The sequence below is a fragment of the Typopeltis vanoorti genome, chromosome 21 (genome assembly GCF_054136105.1).
Source record: "Typopeltis vanoorti isolate ZY-2024b chromosome 21, IOZ_Tvanoo_1.0, whole genome shotgun sequence".
Classification (NCBI taxonomy): domain Eukaryota; kingdom Metazoa; phylum Arthropoda; class Arachnida; order Uropygi; family Thelyphonidae; genus Typopeltis; species Typopeltis vanoorti.
In genome coordinates this window covers 34,430,117-34,453,395 of record NC_143569.1, presented here as the reverse complement: position 1 = coordinate 34,453,395, position 23,279 = coordinate 34,430,117, and the positions used below count along the sequence as shown (strand labels likewise).

At 34.1% G+C, this 23,279-nt stretch overlaps 1 protein-coding gene across 5 annotated transcripts in view; it reads right to left on the bottom strand.

The window, feature by feature from the left end:
* Positions 1 to 23,279, bottom strand: part of hyd (E3 ubiquitin-protein ligase hyd) — a 680,323-nt gene that overhangs the window by 160,300 nt on the left and 496,744 nt on the right. For all 5 annotated transcript variants that reach the window (XM_090411567.1, XM_090411569.1, XM_090411568.1 and 2 more), the window contains 2 exons: positions 19,999 to 20,224; positions 3,636 to 3,862 (listed from right to left, as the gene is read on the bottom strand). In XM_090411567.1, coding sequence (XP_090267693.1) covers positions 3,636 to 3,862; positions 19,999 to 20,224 — 453 coding nt within the window. The remainder of the gene's footprint in view (positions 1 to 3,635; positions 3,863 to 19,998; positions 20,225 to 23,279) is intronic.

Sequence of the window (23,279 nt, the reverse complement as noted above, 5' to 3'; positions counted from 1 at the left end):
CTTAATCAATATATTTTCTAAACTTTCACTTTCAGGCATTCTTAATACTTATAAAACTTCCTTATCAATATTTTCTCTAAGAAAAACATTCACTTTAGAATGTAAGCAACAAGTTCTCCTTTCATTCACAATACTAAATTGACAGTCTTAACTTATTTCACCATAAAAACTCACAGTTTCAAGATTCCTTTTTTTCATTACTTATTTCTCCTTGAAACCTAATATTTCCACTATTCCCTTTTAGGAATACACTATAAAATATCTTCCGACTGCCACACACAAAAAAATATCAAGTTCCTTCTAACTTGAATATTTACCGGCCAAAACTTACAGTTTCAAGATTTCCTTTTATTTCTTTACTTATTCCTGCTTGAAACCTATTATTTTCACTATTCCCTTTTTCGGAATACATTATGAAATTTCCTTCTGACTGCCGCACAAAAAAAATCAAGTTCCTTCCAACTTGAATATATCTCGGCCAGTTTAAAAAACTTCCGAACGCTCTCTTGTTTACAACTGTAACTTGGATACGCAACGCTTTCCTTGTCAGCTGTCAATCACACATCAAGTTCTCTCCGGGAGCATGCGCACCCTACAAAAGTCAGAAACTACGCACTGCAATAAAATGACTGACTCGCTGTATCCATCAGCGCTAAGAGAAAGTCTTTCACAAAACACAAAATTCAACATTTTAAAATATAACAAACTTTCTTATAAGTAACACAAATAATCAGTTTAGTAAGTACTTCAATATTTTTACTTCTTTACATGTTACTTCTAATATAACATTTTCATAACGAGCACATCACAAGTGCAGACACTGCGTGTATGAAAACAAAAACTAACAAGCATAATTAGTACGTAAAAATATTCAGAATTTTAAATATGATTATTTTTACAGACCAGTGGTTCTCAAAGGGTGCACCCTAGAAAATTTCCCGGGTGTGCCCTGTGGTATACCAGAGAAATATGTGTCCAGATATAAAAATAAATATAGTTACTCTATTATACCGTTTCATTACAGATATACCGCTCTTTCTGTCAACACATCATTATTATGTTAATTAATAGCAGTTTTTCTTGCAAAGAGAACAAGAATATGGTTTTTTCTTGTTGTGTATATTACTTATTTAAAAGTGTTGGAAGTGGATGTTATGTGCATATTACTTATTTTCAGATAAATACATCCAAATAAAATGGATAGATTTCTCAAAAAGAAGTGTGATATTGAAGAATCAGATTCTGGAAGTGAGCAAAAGTTAAGTGCAAGTAAGAAAGCAAAATCGCGGCCTACTCACAAATATAATGAAAGTTATTTAAGCTTTGGTTTCACTTGGACCGAAAGTGAAGATCATCCTTTGCCACTATGTTTAGTATGTGGATGTAAAATGGCAAATGAATCATTGCTTCCTAGTAAATTGAGTAAACATTTTAAAACTATACACTCTAATTTACAAGATAAATCTGCAAGTTTTTTTCAAGAGATTGTCTGAACAGCAAACAAAAGTGGCAAATTCTTTTAAAAGTATAATGACTGTTTCTGATAAAGCTCAAATCGCTTCTTATCAAGTCTCAGAACTGATAGCAGAAAATATGAAAGATCATACTTTAGGTGAGTCACTTATTTTGCCATGCAAAAAAATGGTCATGACAATGCTAGGAAATGAAGCAGCAATGAAAATAAGCAAGATTCCTCTGTCCAATGATACAGTTCACAGGCGTATTATAGAAACGTCTTCTGATATCGAGAAAAATGTATGCAGTAATAAACTTCAGTATTCAAATTTTGCATTGCAAGTTGATGAGTCAACAGGCATTACCAACAAGGCGCAACTCTTAGCATTCGTCCGTTTTATTAATGAAGATCAAATAGTAAATCAGTTTCTTTTTTGCAAAGAATTAAGTGTGTCTACAAAAGGTGAGGACGTTTTTAACATTTTGAATAGCTATCTTGATAAATGGCAGTTAACATGGAAGTCATGTGTAGGCATTTGTACAGATGGAGCCCTTTCCATGGTAGGCTGTGTTAAGGGCCTTACATCTTTTGTAAAAAAACAAAATGAGAATGTTATCATAACTCACTGCTTTCTTCATAGGGAGGCCTTGATGGCAAAAACATTGGGAGAAAAATTAAGAAAAGTTTTAGATCAAGTTGTTCAGATGGTAAATTTTATTAAAACAAGACCTGTCAAATCGCGTTTATTTGAGAAGCTTTGTATCGATATGGATTCACAACACAGACGGCTGCTTTTCACACTGAGGTGAGGTGGCTGTCAAGGGGGAAAGTACCTATCTGTGTACACGAGCTACAACAAGAACTTCTTGCATTTTTTGAAGAGATGAAACAATTACATTTTTGTAACCTCCTTCGGTACGAATTTTGGATTGCCAGGTTACAGTATTTGGCCGATATATTTCAGCAGCTCAATATTTTGAATACTAGCATGGAAGGAAAAGAAGAAAATATTCTCACATCCACTGATAAAATGAAAGCATTTCAGAGAAAACTACAGATTTGAAAAAGAAAAGCTGTTGAAGGTAATTTGGAAATATTTCCATTGGTAAGTAACACTTGCATAAATGAAACACTTCCAATAATAGTTGAACATTTAACGAGTTTAGAAGAAAAATTGAGTTCTTATTTTCCATCACTTAACACTGAAAAATACGACTGGATTAGAAACCCATTTATGGAAACTTCAAGTGATTTTGGTTTAACATTAACAGAAGAAGAAGAACTGGCAGCTATATCCACTGATCGTGGATTGATGATTAAACATAAGGAATTGTCTCTTGAAGCCTTTTGGATTTCTATAAAAGAAGAATATGTGTCAATATCTAAAAAAGCTTTGAATGTTTTACCACAATTTTCAACATCATATTTATGTGAATTAGGATATTCTACCCTCACCACAATTAAGTGTAAAAAGAGAGGAACTCTTCAATGTATTGACGAGGAAATGAGAGTTTGCCTTTCAAATATATGCCCAAACATTGAAGCAATTGCTAGAGCACATCAGGCTCATGTTTCTCATAAACACAAGAATGAATAAACTTAAGGTATGTTTCATTTTATTTATTTTTTTTTATCACATTATTTTTTTCTGTAATATTTGACTTAATTATTATAACATATTTCTCAGAAATTTGTATATAGTGTGTAGTGTGCCTACAATTATTTGTAGGATTTTAAATGCACTCAGACTTCAAAAAGTTTGAGAACCACTGGTATAGGCAATAAAAATTAATTTTAGTTCAATGGGAAGAACAGGATTTCTACTGATAATGGGCTTAACATACAGGCAAGAAAATGTCCTCTTTTACTGACAGACTGTACTGCAATAAACCAAAAGGACAAACTCAGTTTTCATTTCTGTATAACTAAATCATAAAAATTCATGTAAAAATGAAGCTCAACAAAATTAAACACAATATGATGGTGTTAACAAGATTCATGACCAACACTGAAAGCTGTGATGAAACACATGACCTTGAGTAAGCTAATGTAATGCAATAAGATATAAAATTTTATCCAAAACATATATCTTAGTTTTGTTTATAGGCTACACTCATATCATGGTTTCTCAATTTTGTAAAATTAATTTCTAATAATAATAAGTATATAAAATCATCACCTGATCATTCCATGGATCCAAAGATAATCCTTCCCTTAGAACATCGCTTTCAGTACCATCCATTCCAGACCGCATATAATAAATAAGAGCATCAAAAACGTAAGCAATATGTTTTAAAGAAGATACATCTATTACTGGTAGAGAATCAAAGTGTTCATTATTGTGAGCTCTCATTAGAGACAAAGCATATGATAAAAAGTCTCGTCTGGCTGATATACCATCAGAACCTATTTAAACAAAAAACGAATCAGGCAATTTTTTTATCCATAAACAACACACCTAAACATTAATTCAATAACATAACTATTATCAGTGTTTTGAATCCACTCATCTGTTTAAACTATACTATATCTGATTATTTTATGATTACAGAATAACACAGTAATAAACAAAGATACTGGCAAGATACAGCAGAGGAATTATCAAAGTATTTCTGTATTTATTAAGAACAATATTAATACTAAGAAAACTATGTATTAATAGTTTATGTTCATAACTATGTTATAAAAAAAAAGGCAGTTATGATGGCAGAGTCTCAACAAGCTGAAAGAAAGGGGGTTAAAATTTCATAATATTATTTTCTTTTATTTTTTTTTTAAAAATCACAACCAGAAAAAGTTGTAAATCTGCATAACAGTAATCTATGTGTGGTGAGCTAATTCCTGGATTACATAATCCAGGAATCCTACTCTAGGGACCAGAATAGTACTTTTTTGAGTCACTTCAGAGTGGTATCTCACACACCAGATGATACTAATATTTGCTACTTAAAGACATATATGAACAGTCAAGCCACAATGGGATTCCAGTTTGTTGGATGGAGAATAGATGCAACCCACTCATCAAACAGAAATGTAGCTAAGACTACTTAACAAGATAAGTATTCCATGACAAACTTATGTGAAACCCATGGCATTACAACTATTATGCAAAATATCAGCAAGTCACAGTAATCAATGGTTTCATGGCATTACTGCAAAAAAAAAAAAAAAAAAAAGTGAAATTTATGACAGATCCAAGATTCACCATACGCATTGCATTATACATCAAGAAGTATTATGCGAGAAAGTAATAAACATGGAAAATGTATTGACATCTATCAAAAAAATCATTAATTTCATAAAATCTCGAGGCTTGAATCAGCGACAGTTCTCTGCTTTCTTAAGTGAATTAGACAGCGAATATTCCGTTTTGTCCTACTATACCAAGGTATGTTGGCTATCCTAATCCAAGATTCTTAAACAATTCTGGGACTTGAAAGAAGAAATATGTCAGTTCTTAATAACTAAAAATCAAGACAAGTCTGTTTTTTGACATAGTGTGGTTGCAAGATTTATCCTTCACGGTTGATATAACAAAACGCTTATATGATTTAAATTTAAAACTGCAAGGAAAAGATCAGATCATTATGAACATGTGTGACCCAGTTAAAGCAGTTGAAAAACGAAGATTTAACACACTTTGACATGCAACATGAACAAATCGAGTTTAAGTGAAACTGCATCGTATCAAAAATACACAGAAAAAGTTGTATGCCTTAGAACTGAATTTGAAACAAGGTTTGCAGATTTAAAATTTTTGGAAGACAGGATTTCTTTGTTTTCTTCGATTTTTTCAATAAATATTGAATCAGTACATCAAATGCAAATGGAGGTAATTGAGATCCAGTGCAATTCAGATTTGAAATCAATATTCAGTGAAGTTGGCGTGCCTGGATTTTACAAATATTTACCTGCCAGGTTTAAAAATATTCGAAAATTCGCATATGAAATTATATTCATGTTTGAAAGTACTTATCGGTGTGAGCAGTTATTTACAATTATGAAGGGAAATAAATCTCCTATCAGGTCCAGAATTACTGACATTCACCTTGGATCAGTTTTGGAAGTAATCACTGCAAACAAGATTCCCTGAAGTAGGAAAAAGTGTAGCAGAGAAGAGATGCTAAGTGTCAGGGAGAAAACATTAATTGTATTGTTGTTCTTGTTCTTTTTTTATACTGTATTTTTCAAAATAAACTTGCGTTTTTATGAAAATTGAAGTTTTTGTTTTTTTGCGGCCCAGAAGAACATAAAAAATACATTTGCTACCATTATTATGGCAAGTGAGGACTGGCAGACCATGCTTTGGACACATAGGATTAGATGGAGGAAAACTAATGTGCTATTTAGAAATCATTACAGATCTGAAAGATTAATTTTTGATTCAGCCATGGCTATGAAGAATTCTCCTAACCTGAACAAATATGTTTGCATTCATTTGCCAAAAATTTTGGGAGACTGTCATCTTAAGAGAAACTCCCACATAGCTGTATTTTTTTATTTTTATTTTATTTTTTTACATTAGACTGCACCAAAATAGGACTTTAGATCTTTTCTCCATTACAATGGTACTGTTTCACTTACTCACTGTCGCATATACATGCTGTGTTGTGCAATGATGATGATGCTGATTTGAAATTCAGCAAAATATAAGCAAGTTAATACAGCATCTCTTTATAAAATAGTTTGTTTGGAGTTTTTAATACTGTAAAAATAGTCATCAATATGGTTGCATTAAACTTCCTAAAATATGGGAAACACTAATACTCCGAGATCCCAGTTTACATCCTAGGTCACCAACAGGTACCCACAATGGGCACTCACCTAGTTAGAACTCGTCTTTTGTCCATGTACTGCCTTTGTTCGTACATTACAAGTCTCATATTGTACTCCTTGAAGATGTCTCAGTGAATGAGACAAAATATCAGAAGAATTAAACAATATTTTTAATTCTTTCTCAATGCTGTTTCACTCCATTAAGCCTCTAACGTGTTCTAGTTGTATTACAGAAATTATCCTTGGAATAAAGCCTTCATTTCCCAGCACTAATATTCCTGTTTACCAACAAGTGTTTCAAGACTGGCAAAAACTCAGCATATAGCAAGTGAACTACTAAGACAATAATTCCAGCTCATTTCTGGGCTTATAGTGAAGCATGCTACAACTGCAAAACAACTATCAACAGATTCAAATCTGACTTTGAAAGACCTAAATACAGAAGCTCTGTATACAGACAAATGCTACACAGATAAGTACAATGTTCAACAGGTATTGCATCCAATGCCACCCACCCTCCGATGGGAAAGAGACCAGTGGGTTCAATGTCTGTCAATCAATGTTTCTATCTCTATCACTTTCTCTTTCATCCAAACAGCATAATGGTTCAGCACAAAGGTGGATTCTTGCCATCATACTACTTCTGCAGAGCTGACCAAGACAAATCACCTACAACCATGCTAGAAAAAGTGTACTATATGATTTTTGTGATTGGCCTTTTGCCAAAAGACACCAGAAAAATTTTGAATATACTAGATACCAAAATGTCCTCTGGTCACAACAGTATTCCCCAATTGTATATAAAAGTTGTGCTCCAGTTACTCAACTGGCATCTATTCTGCAGCATGGAAGCAAGCAAGGCTATATTCAGTTCTTTCAAAAAGAGATTAAATGTCTGCTACTGACCTCATGTAATTCTTCTCTAAATTAATGGGCAGGACCACTAACATTGATCTGTTTCCCTAATTGACACATCACAAGTTGATCAATGCCAACTAGTATAAATTTCACCACTCTAGTTCCATAGCTGATCTAGTTCACTCACCTACCTTGGGATAACTGTGGAAAGGAGAAACGTATGCAAGATATTTAATCAGGTCAGCAAATTGCCATCCTCCTCTAGCGATGTCTATCTTTAGGTTTCCACTGCCCACCTTCTTTTTCCTATACATATCTGACTTCAAATCCTATTTACATTTTTACAGATGACAGTATACTCCATTCCTCCCACTCAGTGCACAAATATTTCAAATTACAAGATTTTTTACAGTCCTGCTTTAAATAATGATATCTACAGTAATCAGCAAATGCAGTGAAGATTTCCTTCAATGCTACCAAAACAAAGTACTCTCTTATTTATCATACAGAAGATTTTGGTTCACCTTCCATTGTCTTTTATAATAGGCAACTTGCCAGATAAGAACAGATCTCTGTTCTTGGGTTAACTATCTCTAACTTTTATTCATACAAATACAATGAATCAGCAGTTTCTTACCTCCAACAAAATTTCTTAAAATTTTCTCTTCAAGACATTACTTTTTTTGTCTCTTCAGCTACTATCTCTACCAAATACCACAGAACACTTGAAATATTTCGATGCTGCTCAAAACTGTACAGCACAGCACAGCTCAGCTTACCAATAATCTACTCTCATGTGTAGGATGTTCCTGATGAACTGATATCCATCATTTCTTGACTTCCCATAAAGCCTATAATAACATGAGTAACTGCTGTTTAATATAGTAATGAAAATAATATCTGCTTCTATGCCTTTTCATCCATTTAACTTGGTATTTTGGAACAACATTCATCATGATGCATTCCTCAAAAGAATGCAATTTTCAGCTATTCAAATTTATTCAAAGAATATTTATAGATTCCTTCATTATATATGGTATGATAATTAATTATCATATCATATATATATAGTGAAGTAGATAGAAAAAACCACGCGACGGTTAGCAGAGTGGTTATGCGCCCCGCAACCATATGCCTGGGAAAGGAGTGTCCTGCGTTTGATTCTCGTCGCCGATGTGAGGAGCTAAGGATCTTTCTCAGCTATAGCCAAGTTAGCCGGTCTTGGGCATGAAGGAGGGTTTTTCTCCCCAATTTATCTGGGGTTTTTTCCCTCCCGCAAGCAGGCAAACCGGTCCTGAACACATGCTTCTACAGACATAGAATACCTGCAGGAATAAGGAGTAACCAACCTATTCCGTAAGATTTAGGTTCCGAATGCCTACACGGTAAAAGGTGTAGGTCTATGCGTGAGCATAATGGAGAAATACGCGCAAAAGCTGGCATAATCATTTGGATCCATAAATTATTAAAAGCAAAAATAACCTCGTTATACATTCTAGAATGAAAGAATATTAGAAGTACAATTAAAATTAAATAAAGCAAATTTGACAGTTGTCATGTATGCCCCTGAAGAAGGAAATGATGAATTTTACTAACAATTACAAGGAATACATGAAAAATTAAAAACAGACAATATAATTATATCTGAAGATCTTAATGCCAGAATAGGAATGAAAAAAAAATGAATAATAATATAGAAAAATTTAGAGAACCAACAGTTGGAAACAACCAAATAAAATGGAAAACAACTCATTGGTTATATAATAATTTAAAATAATGAATACATTCTACAAACATAAAAAAATATATAAATATACATGGTGTGCATTTTGTCAAGAGAAAAAAAAATCAATAATAGACTACTTTATAGCAAATGAAAAAGCAGTAAAGCTCTTCTTGAATTCACCTTATATCCCATTTATATAAACTGCAAACTACTACTCCTGCACAATCTTCTGACTCATATTCTCAATTCAGTCCTATTGAACTGAGGCTGCAGATGTACAATCATTACTTTCTCATTCTTCTCTTTTTGTTTCTATTAGCAACTCTTTCATATCTTCTCTCATTGCATATTACTAATCTTTCAAATCATTTGCAGCTTCCACAAATCTTTCACTTTCAGTCAGACTGCAATTAACAGTCTCTCAACACACTTGATCTCTGCACCTTTGAAACATGTTCATTACATTCTCATTAAGTACACCTTTTTATCATCAAATTTCCATAGAATATTCTTTTTTCACGGAATTTCATTTCTCTCCTGCTGTGCCACATGCTCATTTCAGGTTGAACGAGCTCATACTCTTCATTTAAGTGAGCTATTTCTCTGCTCTTCATTCACATTACCTTCAGCCGCTTCTTTTAAACTCTCATTCATATTTTTTCCATTATCGCTCACTCCTACTACATTTTCTTTCACTTTCACTATCCTTAAATTAAAGCTGCCAAGAAATTATATTCTTGGTTTAATCCTTTATCCAAGTGTAAGCAAACAAAGTTTGCACCTGAAGTAACTTTAGGACTGGCAACTCATATATATAGAGAATCTAATGACTTCACATCACTTGTATTAGTATCCCACAATGCAAAGCACATATCCTCACAGACGTATTATGCTATGCATTATGGGAAAGGCCACTACCCAGACTGCTTTGGAGCTTTATTGAGGTCTCATCATATACGATGAGTATATGATGAGACCAGTCCAGTCCAGAAGTTACTTCCGGTATAAACTTTGTTTGTTTACACTTGATAAAGGATTAAACCAAGAATATTGGCATCCTTTAATTTATAGTATAACCAAGTGAAAAAACCTTTTAACATCTATTTCTAATCCAAAGTGTTTTAGTAATAAGGTGGCTACTTGTATATGAAAAAATATGAAATCAGCATTACTTCAACCTTGGTATCACCTCTGGGTCTGGCTCCCACCGATGAGAACTCAATAAAGGTCGAAACCGGTCTGGGTAGTGGTCCTTCCCATAATGCATAGCATTATATGTCTGAAAGGATATGTGCTTTGCATTATGGAATACTAATGCAAGTGATGTGAAGTCATTAGATTCTATATATGAGTTGCCAGTCCTAAAGTTACTTCGGGTGCAAACTTTGCTTGCTTATACTTGGATAAAGGATTAAACCAAGAATATAATTTCTTGGCATCTTTAATTTATAGAACCAAGTGAAAAAACTTCCATCTTTCACTATACTAGCTTACATCATTAACATTAGTTATTTATTCCACTTTCAAAATTATATACTTACATTGACACATGAAACATTCTCAACATACCATGTCTCCATTCTTGCTTTCATACCATAAACCATTCACTTCTGACTTTGTGCACACTGAATACATACCACATCACATGAAATCGCTCATGTTAAACTCAGTGAACAGGTAGCTCTGGATGCCAATTGTCTTTTATGCATCAGTAATATAAAACATTTTTTAAATGAAATGAAATACTGTTGAAATAATGCAATATCAAAGTATAGCCATTAAATGGCAAAAACAATTGCACAGCAGCATTTATTGGACAAACCTAAATAGTGAAGACGAGAACAAGAGGGCTGTATGAAAATGAGAATATTGAAAACAAATTAAATTTCAAATTCTCAAGACAGAAACAGATGATTTGACATGTGAAGTGGGAATTAGAAAAAGTGTTTAGAGACGTATAGGAAGAACAAAAAAATTAAGCAATGCAAGTAGAGACAAAAAAAGCACTGATACTCATTATACAGGGTGGCCATAAATTAACTTTCCCTCTTTGGAGGTATCTGTAGCTACAACTAATACACGGAATGAGACCACATTTTATACTGAGACTTTCGAAGGCATGGGGAGATGAATTCCCTGAAAAAAAAAAAGATTTAATACCAAAAGTCGCTGATAGGGGAAATTTTGGTGCTGGTGGAGCCAAAAGCAGTCAAATATTTGCAGTAAACACAGGTAAAAAGGATTATGCAAATTTTACTGTGTGTGTGTACATGACAGCAGCACCACCAATTCCACTTAAAAAGGGATTGGGAACGTTCAGGCAGTTATTCGAATGACTGACGAATTGTGCTCAATATGCATCCTATTGTGCCTCAGCATGCTTGCATGTCTTGAAAGAGAACATAAAATGGGCTGTTATGAACATCCAATCTGACTCCTTATGCTCAGCTGTAGAGAATGTCGCACAACGGATGCAATTTGTTGTACACAAAAAAGGTCATCACATTGAAAATTGTGTTATGTGGTCCAGGGGACCCTGATTCTGAATAAAACATTATTTCCTGTGAGTTCAATCACTACATTAATTTCTGTGTCTCTCGCAAGATGTTGTTTTAGTTTAATTATTATCATTCTTATTATCATTGTAACGCACCACATATCAGCTGGAACGAGTGACGTGGCTGTCGCTTACACCATCGAAATGTTATTATTCCATTTTATCTGCCTTTCATGTAATTATCCCCTTTCGTCTCTGCGAGCGCCAAAATTTCACCTATCGGAGACGTTTGGTACTAAATCTTTTTTTCGCAGAAATCATCTCCTCCAAAGGTCTCAATATAAAATTTGGTCTCATTCCGTTTACTTTTAGCTACAGATGTCTCCAAAAAAGGGAAAGTTATTTTATGGCCACCCTGTAGAAAGAAGATATTACTGATTTAGTTATTATGCAACCAGAGTTGTTGCATAAAATGGAAAAGAATTTGGTAATAAGGTCTGATGGGATATCAGCATGGATACCAAAAGAGTGTTTATCAGAACTGGCTATGCCTTTGAAGTGGCTGTATAATTTTTCTGAAGTGGCTGTATAATTAAATGAGAGTGTATAATTTTTCCTCTTGGCACAGGAAAAATTTCATACACTCTCATGATAATTTCATTGCAAAGACTTCTGTGTATCAGGCAATCAGTATCTCTGGAGTGGTGGTAAAGATTTTGGAAAAGCTGGTGAGAGCTTGCATTCAGAAATGATTTGAAAGAGAATCTACACTTTACAATGAATGGAATGTTTTTACTAAGGGAAGATCATGTGCAAGGAACTTATTCTAGTTTTATAATAATGTTATGGTTGAGTTAGTTGAGAGAGTGGATACACTGTGGAAAGCAATTACTTGTTGCTGAATATGGGATTGGATTATATACTATTAGCGGAGGATGGCTGATTAACAGATATTAAGGCGTGGTATATGGGAGAGGAGTGAGCATACAAGATTTAAGGAGGACTGGTGGATAAGGGGGGGATAATGAGAAGGAATCCATGGAAGTTGAGAATGAATGCAGTAGATTTTTCTCGCACAGAGAAGTGCATGATTGGAATGGTTTGCCTTTGAAGGTGGTGGATATAAGCAGTGAGAATTATTTGAAGAAAAGGTATGACAACAGTTGGTCTGAGTAATATATCGTAATAAATCTACTAAAATTACTGGCATGAGTCATTACATTTTTAAGATTAATACAAATAAATACAAAACTTTAATAACAGCAATGTTTTAGCTAAACTTGTCATATATGAAAGTGAAACAAGAGAAAAAAGAAAAAAACAAAGAAAAATAGAGAGCTTCTTTAAATTAACATGAAGAAAAGAAAAAAAGAAAAGTAACATATTTCAGCTGGAATACTACAGGCAGTCATCAGTGGTGACAATAGTTTTAGATAAGCTACTCCTTTATTCACCATCAGGTGAATTAATTACATCTGTTTATTGAAAGCCAACTTTCACTGGATGCTACATTAAACAACAATCAGCTCAACTTCCATCAAAGAAGAATGAAATTCAGTTAAATGAATGCAGTCAAATGCAGAAGATTTTTCCCATGCAGAGCAGTGCGTGAATGGTGGTGGGTGTAAGCAGTGAGAACTACTTCAAGAAAAGGTACAATGACAGGTGAATTAATTAAATTATATAATATAATAAAATATAACAAAAACTTTATTGTGACGTGCTCATATTATTTGTTCAGATATTACAGCAGGAACTCTTAAACATCAAACGATATATGAAACGAAATGGCTTCTCAGAAAGGATGATGCATCAGCATTTTATTTTCTGTAATGCTAGCTCAAATAACAAGAAAACATTAAGCTGAGTTCCAATTCCTTACATTTCTGGTGTCTTATAACCCGTTTCCATAATTCTTAAGAAATATAATTTAGTGGCTACTTTTCTTCCTATCAAGAAATTATCAGCATGGTTTCATCTTCAAAAGGTAAATGGTCTCCTCTAGCTCTCCCTGGTGTCTACTAAGTTCTTTGTGACTGTCATCATTCTTACTTTGGACAAATTGGATGCCCTGTAGAAAAGAGAATACAAGAACACCAGTCTTATTACCAACAGTAAATCTGAAAAATCTGGCTTGGCACAGCATGGAATAGATACTGATCACAACATCGTATGGTCTGAAAGATGCTTAACTTCATGTTTGAACTAAATTTGAACACTTGTTTAAAGAAAGAGCTGAGGCCCTACTTCACCATTCAAACTTAAATCGGAACTACTGCCTCTCTCTCTCTATCTAAGATGTGGGAAAGTCTTATTTTAATCACTCACTCACACACACACACACACACACACACACACACACACACACACACACACACACACACACACACACGCAAAATTAAATAGCTAATGAATTATCAACATTGCAATATTTCCTCAGTTATACCATTGCATTGCTTTATGTATAACATAAAGTGGCTCTTACTTTTTGAAATAAATCCATTGTTAGTATTATACTTTGTAATTAAGTATTGTTACCATTGATGATGGCCTGTAATATTTAGGGCTGAAATATACAGCCATAAATAAATGGTATTACTTCCCATTGGGTATTTTTGTGTTAATTTGAAGAAGCTTCTCACGTCACAAGTATCTCTTATGCACCAAAGAGAGATCGTCGTTTAGAGACAGAGTAAAAAACCAGAATAGGCAACAAGAACTAATATTGTAACAGGTGGGTGACAATGAATAAAATAATTTTTGACTAGTTTTTAAAAGGTGAAGATATTGCATGTTATTATATATATAGTGAATGACTTTGATTATTTCTATTCCAATAATTAAGATTAGCAAAGGAAAGGGATCTAAGATTGGAACATTTTTCTATGAAAATGGCTTATGTATTTTGAAGGTGTCTATATCCATCCATGTATTTCATCAGTTACATGGATGAATATAGATATTTGAAAGGTGAAGAAGTTGATTTCAAAAATAGAAAGTGTCTTAGAGGAAAGGTGAAGATATTGCATGTTATTATATATATAGTGAATGAAGCTGATACTTTTAAGTTACTTACTTTATTCAAGTTGAAGTGATACTTGCATATGAGTGATTAAATACATCTTCCATGGGGTCTTCTGCGCTTAATTCACCCATGTTTTCACTTAGATTTTCAGCCTTTATTATATGTGGCCACCATTAGAATATTACTCAGTGTAGATACTGGTAAATGATAGTCTGTACAGCACTTGTTGTTACGAGTTCATAACTGAGGTCATACATGACTGAAAAAATAGCTGTCAGCATTGGCACTTCCATTTTGTTTCTTAATTTAGTTTTAACTACATTCATGGAACTAAAAATTTGTTCAATTTCCATATTAGAATTCTGCAGTATTAATAAATTTATCGCAAACTGAGCAATTTCTTTAAATGAATTTATTCCAGATGCATCTTTATATTCTTGTAATTCTCGTACTTTATGTTCAGTCCAGAATAGCTCAGTGTTTTCTATATTTGTCCATTTATTTAAGTGGATAGTATTGTACTGGTATTCAGCAGCAGCAACATCTTTTTCTGTTTTCAGCATTACTTCTAAGATGGGAGTAACAGGTTCTTTTATATGTTTTAGGGTATTGTCAACAGAAAAAGAAGAAATCAGTCTTAAAATATTAAAGTTTTCAGGCAACCTTTGCTTAAGCTGTTTGAAGAGATGACCAAGAAGAAACTGTCTTGCTCTACTTCTAAGATTTTGTTCATCATTTTGCATTATTTTCTTTTGTATCACCAACTCTGAAATTTTTCTTTCAAATCTGTAACCAAGATTTGGATTGGGATCCAAATAGTCATCAATCTCTGACTCTAGAGGGTCGGCTGTGGATGATGGTAGCACTAACATATTAACAATAGAGTGAATCAAATGAAAAAGGTCTTCAAATAATCTCATCTTTTCCACACTGTTAGATTAGAAAATTTTGTTAACTTGCTGAACTTGAACAAGAACAGGATGCAAAAATAAAATGTACAACAGATTCCTTTCATCTTTGAACATCTCCCACAAAATGTGAGCTTTGTTACAATTCTCAGTCACACTCATGACTTCGAAGTAAGTTTTTAATTCCAACCACTGGCTGAGAATTCTGTCTACTACAGGTTCAATGGAGAGCCACCTTGTTGCACAATTGCTTACAATTTTCAGAGGAGCATAATTTTCGTTGATAGTTTGATACAGCTCTTTGTATGCTGCTTGTCTTGAAGAAGAATGTGAAAACCACTTATACATTTCGGCAACTAAAAATTCTAATTTTCTTGGGAGAGATTCTGCACAAGTGTGAGCCATTGCCAGTTGTAATGAATGGCATACACATCTAATTAAAATTAAGGAGGGAATATATGTCTTCAGTTGTTCATAAACACCATTATTGACACCAACCATAACATTGGCATTGTCTGTACCAATTGCAATGAAATTTTTAATGTCCAGTTTCTTGGTCAAGAAGCGTCACACTTTTCTAGAACCACCATGCTCAGAAATGTATGCATAATTTTGTTGAATTTGTTGTTATAATAAACGATGGCCATTCCTAAAATCTTATTCACTGTGATATCATTCGATTTGTCTATTACCAAGCTGAATTCATTTCTAATGTCCACATTAGATCTTCTTCAAAATGCTCACTTAGAATATTCTTTACAATTGCAGAGCACTTAGTTCGGTGCATTTTTACCTTTGGCATAATTTGACTGTCTGGGATGATATTTTTGCAAAGATCTACTAGATGATCGCAACTGTTGAATGATGAGTGACAACAAAGAACTCATCAGACTTTTTCACAAGCATATTTGTAATAGGAACACCCTTATATGGAACTGCAGCAAAATGTTTCTTAGTTTCGCTATTACAAGCTGACAATATTTAGCAGCTATATCACATCTGCAAAACTTACAGTGGCCTTTTGTAGCTTCACCAGGAACTTCACACAACCATTTACTAAACATTCCCATTTGCAACCACTCCCTCCTAAATATTTGCTTGTAAGCTTTATTTTTCTCTTTGCTCATTTTTGAAGAAGGGGATGCAACTCTTTACTGCAACGAATTACAATCAGTCTTTGAAAACTTCCCACTCGCTATCGTAATTACCAACCAGAACACTGTGCAAAGACTAACTTGTAGCAGTGCTATCAACTTTAAGGCGACAAAATGGCAGACTGTTGGGCCACGTGTACAATGCCCGCACCAAACGGATAATACAATTCCTTATCAAATGCACATCTGGAAAACTTTAAAACAATTTCTTTAACAGTAAGTTATAAAAACAACTAAGCTGAAACCAGTTTTGAAAGAGCTAGATTAAAATTTTTGGAGCTAGGGAAGGAAAAAAAGAGCTAAATTGGCAACACTGGTAAGTGAATTACACAATCAGCGAGCAATGGTCACCATTTTTTTTCCTTTGTTATTGTTCTTGTTGCTTTATGTTGCTGACAGAACATACATAGATGGTCCTTCCTTCCTTCAATTTAGGTGCTTTTTTTTTTTTTTGTTTTTCAAAGAAATTTCTATGCTAAAATAAACTATAAATCCATTTTAATTAAAACCATCCCTGAAATTAAACAACCACATGCAAAGGAATGTCTTAGTAAGTGAATTCCACAATCAACAAGTAAAAGGGAAACAGATTTTTTTTTGTTCTCGTTTTATTTCGCTGAGAGAGTGTCATGGTGCTTTACAAAATAATATGTGATAAAACGTAATCATAACCTTTTCCTTTTCAAGAAAATAACCCTGAAATATTTAACAAAAACACTTATGAAAAATGCATTATTGAAAAACTTAAAAAGGAAAAGGTTATGAATACGTTTTATCACATATTATTTGACATATGACATATGAGAATTGTTTGATAAGTCCTTGCAAAAATGAAGAAAACAATTTTTTGGGACAAACATTTTTTATTTTTCAACATAGTCTCCTTTGAGGTCTATACACTTAGTCCAACGATACTGGAGTTTTTTGATCCCGTCCATATAGTACGATTTGTCCAACTCTTCAAAACAGGCAGTTGTTTCAGCAATCACCTCATCGTTTGATGAATATCTCTTTCCTGCCAGCCATTTTTTCATGTTTGGAAACAGATAGTAGTCCGAGGGAGCCAAACGGAGAGTTGGGGGGGGGGGGGGTGAAAGGACTTCATAGCCCAAATCAAACAATTTACAGTCACATTGCAGAAGAGTGAGTGGGTGCGTTGTCGTGATGAAAAAGAATCTTCTTTTTTTGCCAAGTGCGGCCGTTTTTCCTTTATTTCATTATTTAAACAATCCAGCAAAGACGCATAATACACTCCGGTAATTGTTTTGCCCCTTTCCAAGAAGTCTATGAAGATTATGCCATGAGCAATCCGGAAGACGGTGGCCATAACCTTTCCTGCTGAAGGAATGGTTTTTGCTTTCTTTAGTCCAGATTCCTCGCTTGCAATCCATTGTTTTGATTGTTCCCTGGTCTCAGGCTAGTAGTGATGAATCCATGTTTCATCCACTGTTACGAAACAACACAAAAATTCCTCTGGATTCCATTGAAACAGCTTCAAAACTGTTCAACTTGCTAACGCTTTTGATCTAGTGTGAACAAATGCAGCACCCATCTTGCAGATAGTTTTTCCGATGTAAATGTTCATGTAAAATATTATGTACGCAGTCAAACGACTGCACACACAGCCATAGCAATTTCACGCACTTTCACTCTTCTATCACCTATCACTATAGCATGGATTTTTTCAATAATTTCTGGAGTAGCGACCTCAACAGGGCGTCCAGAACGTTCAGCGTCACTTGTGCTCATATGGACACTTCGAAAGTTGCTAAACCACTTATAAACTGTTTTAATCGAAGGTTGAAGGTGCAGACTCACCATAATGTTTATCAAGCTTAGCTTTGGTTTCCTGAGCCGGTCTGCCTTTCAAAAAGTAATGTCTAATCGCTACACGAAATTCTTTCTCATCCATTTTTCACAAATCATGGTACTTGATCGATTCAAATAAATGCCAAACACAGAGTAATAGATCTATCTGACTGAAGCTTTGTGTGTGATCCTCCAACAGTTGCCAGCAACTAAAAATAACCTCAATACGTACTGGTGGTGCCAGCTATTAGACTTTGCATGGACTTACGAACAACCCTCGTATACAGGTTCATTATCCACTGCATTTTAATGTTAAGAAAAAAACTGGAAAATCATAACACAGCATTAAAAAAAATCTGGCATGCAAAACAGCACATGCTCACCTCTTTTAGCTTGTTCAATAATACTGAGTTTCATATCATGAATTCTTAGCTGCTTGCAGTTTAGTTGCATTTTTGACAGATTCACTAACATCGTGTTTCCACTTTTGTGGATGTATCATAACCAGATAAACAATTCACCAATTTATAAAATTATAGTAGATCATTGAATGTTTGGTTTTAGTAATAAAAATTATTCAAATGTTCCCAAATCACCAAACTCGCATGTATGTATGTATGTATTCATGAGTACAACAATCACTTAGTGACCACAGAATCACCACCACCACTACTATTTTATTACCTGCATAATATAACCTGCTATATGTCATAAGATGAGATGAAAAATTAAAAGAACTTTTGTTTCTTTCAACATAAGCAGAAAGAAAAACAAATCTTGCACAAACACACACGCACACAGTGGATTAAAAAAAGTGTGCTCCAGAAACTCAGAATTGGGTATCTGGATTTCATAGCAATTCTATTTACTTTTTAATAGAGAGAGGAATATAATAATGGAAATAGACACATACACAGCAACACATAATAGTTGTTTTGTAGATTATGAATGCAGATTTGATAGGATCACAGTGAGATTAAGACTGCTAATGGAAATAGTGCTTATTTTAAATTTTTTGGTTACATGAGGCGAGGAGAGATTGTTTTTAGGGTTTAGTACAAACAGTGATACTCTCATGTGGCATATGTGAACACCCATGATCATATGGAGTGGCAAATAATTTTCTAGTTGTATAAAACTGGAAGGAACATCAACCTAATCAAAATTAAAGATGTGAAGAAATTACATTCTTGTTTAATCCTTTATCCAAGTGTCAGCAAATGAAGTTTGCATGTGAAGGATTTTCACGACCAGGCTATTTATATATAGAGGCCAATGACTTCACATTAATCACCTTAGTATCCCATAATGCAAGTACACATTCTTTTCGGGTGTACACACCCAAAGCTTTCCTTTGCGTGTGTTTGATTACACTTGGCATCTTGAATTTACAAATAAGTGAAAAAACTTTCAACATCAATCTATTCTGTTTCTCACCCCCTCTCCCCTTCAATGTGAAGATATATGATGATGATGTTGCCTTCTACTTATGATATTCTGTCTCATAATAGATAATAACAATAATCTGTAACAAATCAAAGAGTTTCTACATGTAAGCAAAATGATAGACGAATCATTTTGTCCACAAAATCAAACAAGGCTCTTATATAGTTAGTCTGGATAGTATAAATGCAATAAACAAAATTTTTGTTTTAATCATGAACAATTCTATTTTCTTTTCATTATGAAATATATATTTTTATTCAACTTCATAAAATAAATATTTTCTTTATTTTAAAAGATTTGTTTCTATCACTTCTTAGTTTTCTATGATATACAAAAAGTTTACCAGAAGTCACAAGGCGTCCTCTGCGTCGACTATCTAGGCTTTGGGAAGTGCGCCCTTCCTCTCCTCGGCGATTTGTTCTGAAATGCTGAAAATGAAGAGGATGAGCAGGGTGGGCTGGATCTGAACTATTTGTTAAAGCACAACCAAAACGTAACTGAGCCTCAGTAGAGTCCATGATTGTCACCAACCAATCCCAGGTGGGCTTCAAGTGATATTCCAAATATACCTGTCAATATTAAAATCATTATCACATAATCATTCTTTAATTATAAATACTATGTTGATTGAGAAGCTTGATGCTAAGATAACTGCTGATTAATATATATTCTTTAGACAACAAACATATTAATAAAAACAAGTAAGGTGTGAAGAGAGAGAGAGAGAGAGAGAGAATGCAAATGTTGCAGAAAACAAAGCAAGGAACACAGAAATAAGTAAAGTCAAATGAATTTTGAAAGTCAAATGTTCAAGTGCAAAGAAAGATGGGCAGAACAGAGAAAGAGAGAGATGAGCTTAATAAATGAAATAGTGTGCATATGAGTCATCTGATGATTTCAAGATTAAAGGTGAGCTTGTAAATTACAGAGAAACCATGCATTCCTGATAATAATAATAAAAAAAAAAAACATTAAAGATATTAGTGGTGCCATCAGAATTGAAAAAAGAAAAGAGTTAATGACTTTGGCTGAAAATAATGATTTAAATGTCAGAAGGATATTATACTAGACAAAATATTATTTTCTTGTTTTAGTTGTTTACCAGCATGTGAGCAAATAAAATTTTACTAGTGAATTATTTTCATTATATAAATTAAGTGGATATTAAATCCAACATCATTTCAAAGCCAAATACAGAAACTATAAAAGTTTCATGCGAAAATTGACCAGAGTTTGCAGGAATACACTGCCGCCATACTACAAGTTGCCATAGCCGAACCTAATAGGAAAAGCACGAACACTAAAATAGTGCCCGTATATTGCCTTCTATTGATTTTCGTCAGAGACTAGGCAGAAACAAGAGAGCAAAAACTCTCAGTACTAGGGAACTTCAAGCGTCGGAGAGGTGTATTTTCTGTAAGCGAATTCTCGTTTGGTGCGTAAAGTATTTACTAAAATGAAGAGCCAAAGGCTTCATTTCGGCAATGAAAAATTATATAAATTAAGTAGTTATTAAATCCAACATCATTTTTCACCGAATACAGAAACTAAAGTTTCATGCAAAAATTGACCAGAGAGCTTGCAGGAATACACTGCCGCAATATGACGAGTTTCCCTAGCCAAACCTAATAGGAAAAGCAGGAAAGGTAAAGTGTCCTTTCAGCGTTTTGCTGATAGGTTTGGCAAGGGCAACTTGTCGTTATGGTGGCAATATATTCCTGCAAGCTCGCTGGCCAATTTTTGCACAAAACTTTTATAGTTTCTGTATTTGGCTTTGAAATGATGTTGGATTTAATATGCACTTAATTTATATAATTTTGCATCACTGAAATGAAGCCTTTGGCTCTTTATTTTAGTAAATTATCTTCATGACTAGAATAGTACTGTGCATTAGGTATACTGAGGCAACAATCTCAATATCCCACAATGGATAGCATATTTCATTCAGATGTATATATTGCCATGAATAATGGAAAATGTCCCTATACTATGCCACTATGGGCCAGTGATCAAGTAACATACATACAGCTTCTCCCAACTGAGTCAATCCTGTCTTCTTGTGTGTGGCCTGTTTCTATTAAAGAGGCCCTGGCAGTGAGTATTCCAGCTATAAAGGAATATGTTCCTACTTGGGTTTCAGTTCCCCCCCCCCACACACAACTTTGACATGCAGCATGAGCGATACCCTTCGAGGGCATGCCAAACATATTGCAGGGATCCAGTACCTTCTGCACCTTCAAGCAGTTCTGCAGGCTGGTCACCAGCCTGCAGAACTGCTTTACAGCTGTATGGACCATTAATCAGGAGGCCTCCTGATCAATACTGCCATGCCTAGAGGGAGTCCATGTAATGAGATGAAGTCTAACACTTTATACTGTCAAAGCCATGCTGCGATTGGAAACTGGATACTCTACGTATGGGCAACATGTTTAAGAGTCTGTATTCTTCCACTGCATGTTTCCCCCTTCCCTTTTTCTCTTCAATTTTTGTAACATTAAACATGAAACTAAGTCTAAATAGGTACAATCAAAAAATAAACCTCCCTCTAAAATTCAAAAAACTTAAAAATCATGCAAAAAAAAATCTTTTCTATTCACTTTATCAACATGGCATCAACTTAAATGAAGTACATCATCATCTTCAGTCATCCACATCTGATGTTATGTTTCGGCTGAATATCAAATTTCTACTAAATCAACCACTGCTCATCTTAACTGTCCAAATTACACACTTTAGATTCCTCCAGTCATTTCTGCTTTTGTTTACTCTGATATTCCTTGCCAAATGATGTCTAACCTAGAATCTGCTTTTTGAACTCCTGTGCTTTAAAATTTCTTTGTCACGTCTGCTGTATCTATAGTTCTCCCAATTTTTAAAATCATTCTGACCTTTTTTCACTTCCTATCTTTAAAGCTTGATTTAATACAGTCAAAATTTCCAAACAGTGAAATTATCCTTCATGGTGATGTCAATATCCATAACTCTAATTGGCTCCCTTTTTGACAAAGCTCAAAAAGAGGCAGAGATTTTTGATATAAACAATGACTTAAAAAAGATCACTCACCTCTGTACCTGAATTCTTGACAATCCTTTTCACTCATTCAATGCTCTAGATTTTTTCTTAACTAGATTTCCTTCTGGGTGTTCTGTTCAAGCGACTGCTCCTCTTGGCAATCGACACCACAATCTTATCCAAATTTTGTCTCTAGTGGAATGTCATTCCTTCAGCCATACACAACCTTGAATGCTCTGGCATTAAAACAATGCCAAGTGGGAGGACTTGCATGACTTTTATTCCTCTTTTCCATGGTCAGACTGCTGTTTTCATTTTTCAGATCCATATACCTGTTGAGATCCTGTTACAGAAATAATCTGCATAGGAATATAAACTTTTATTCCTCACTCTGTTCAAATTCCCCAACCCATATCTAAAATATGGTTCTCCAAAAAGTGTGATGTTAAAGAAAAGCAAGCACTTTTCACAAGTGGCTTGAGACCAAAACACCAGATTCATTCACAGCCCATAACACTTGTAAAACCACCATTAAACGGGATAGATTAAAAGTCTAAATTCAACAAGGACAAATGTAGAAAACTCACTGATTGTGTTACTGGCATTCGCAC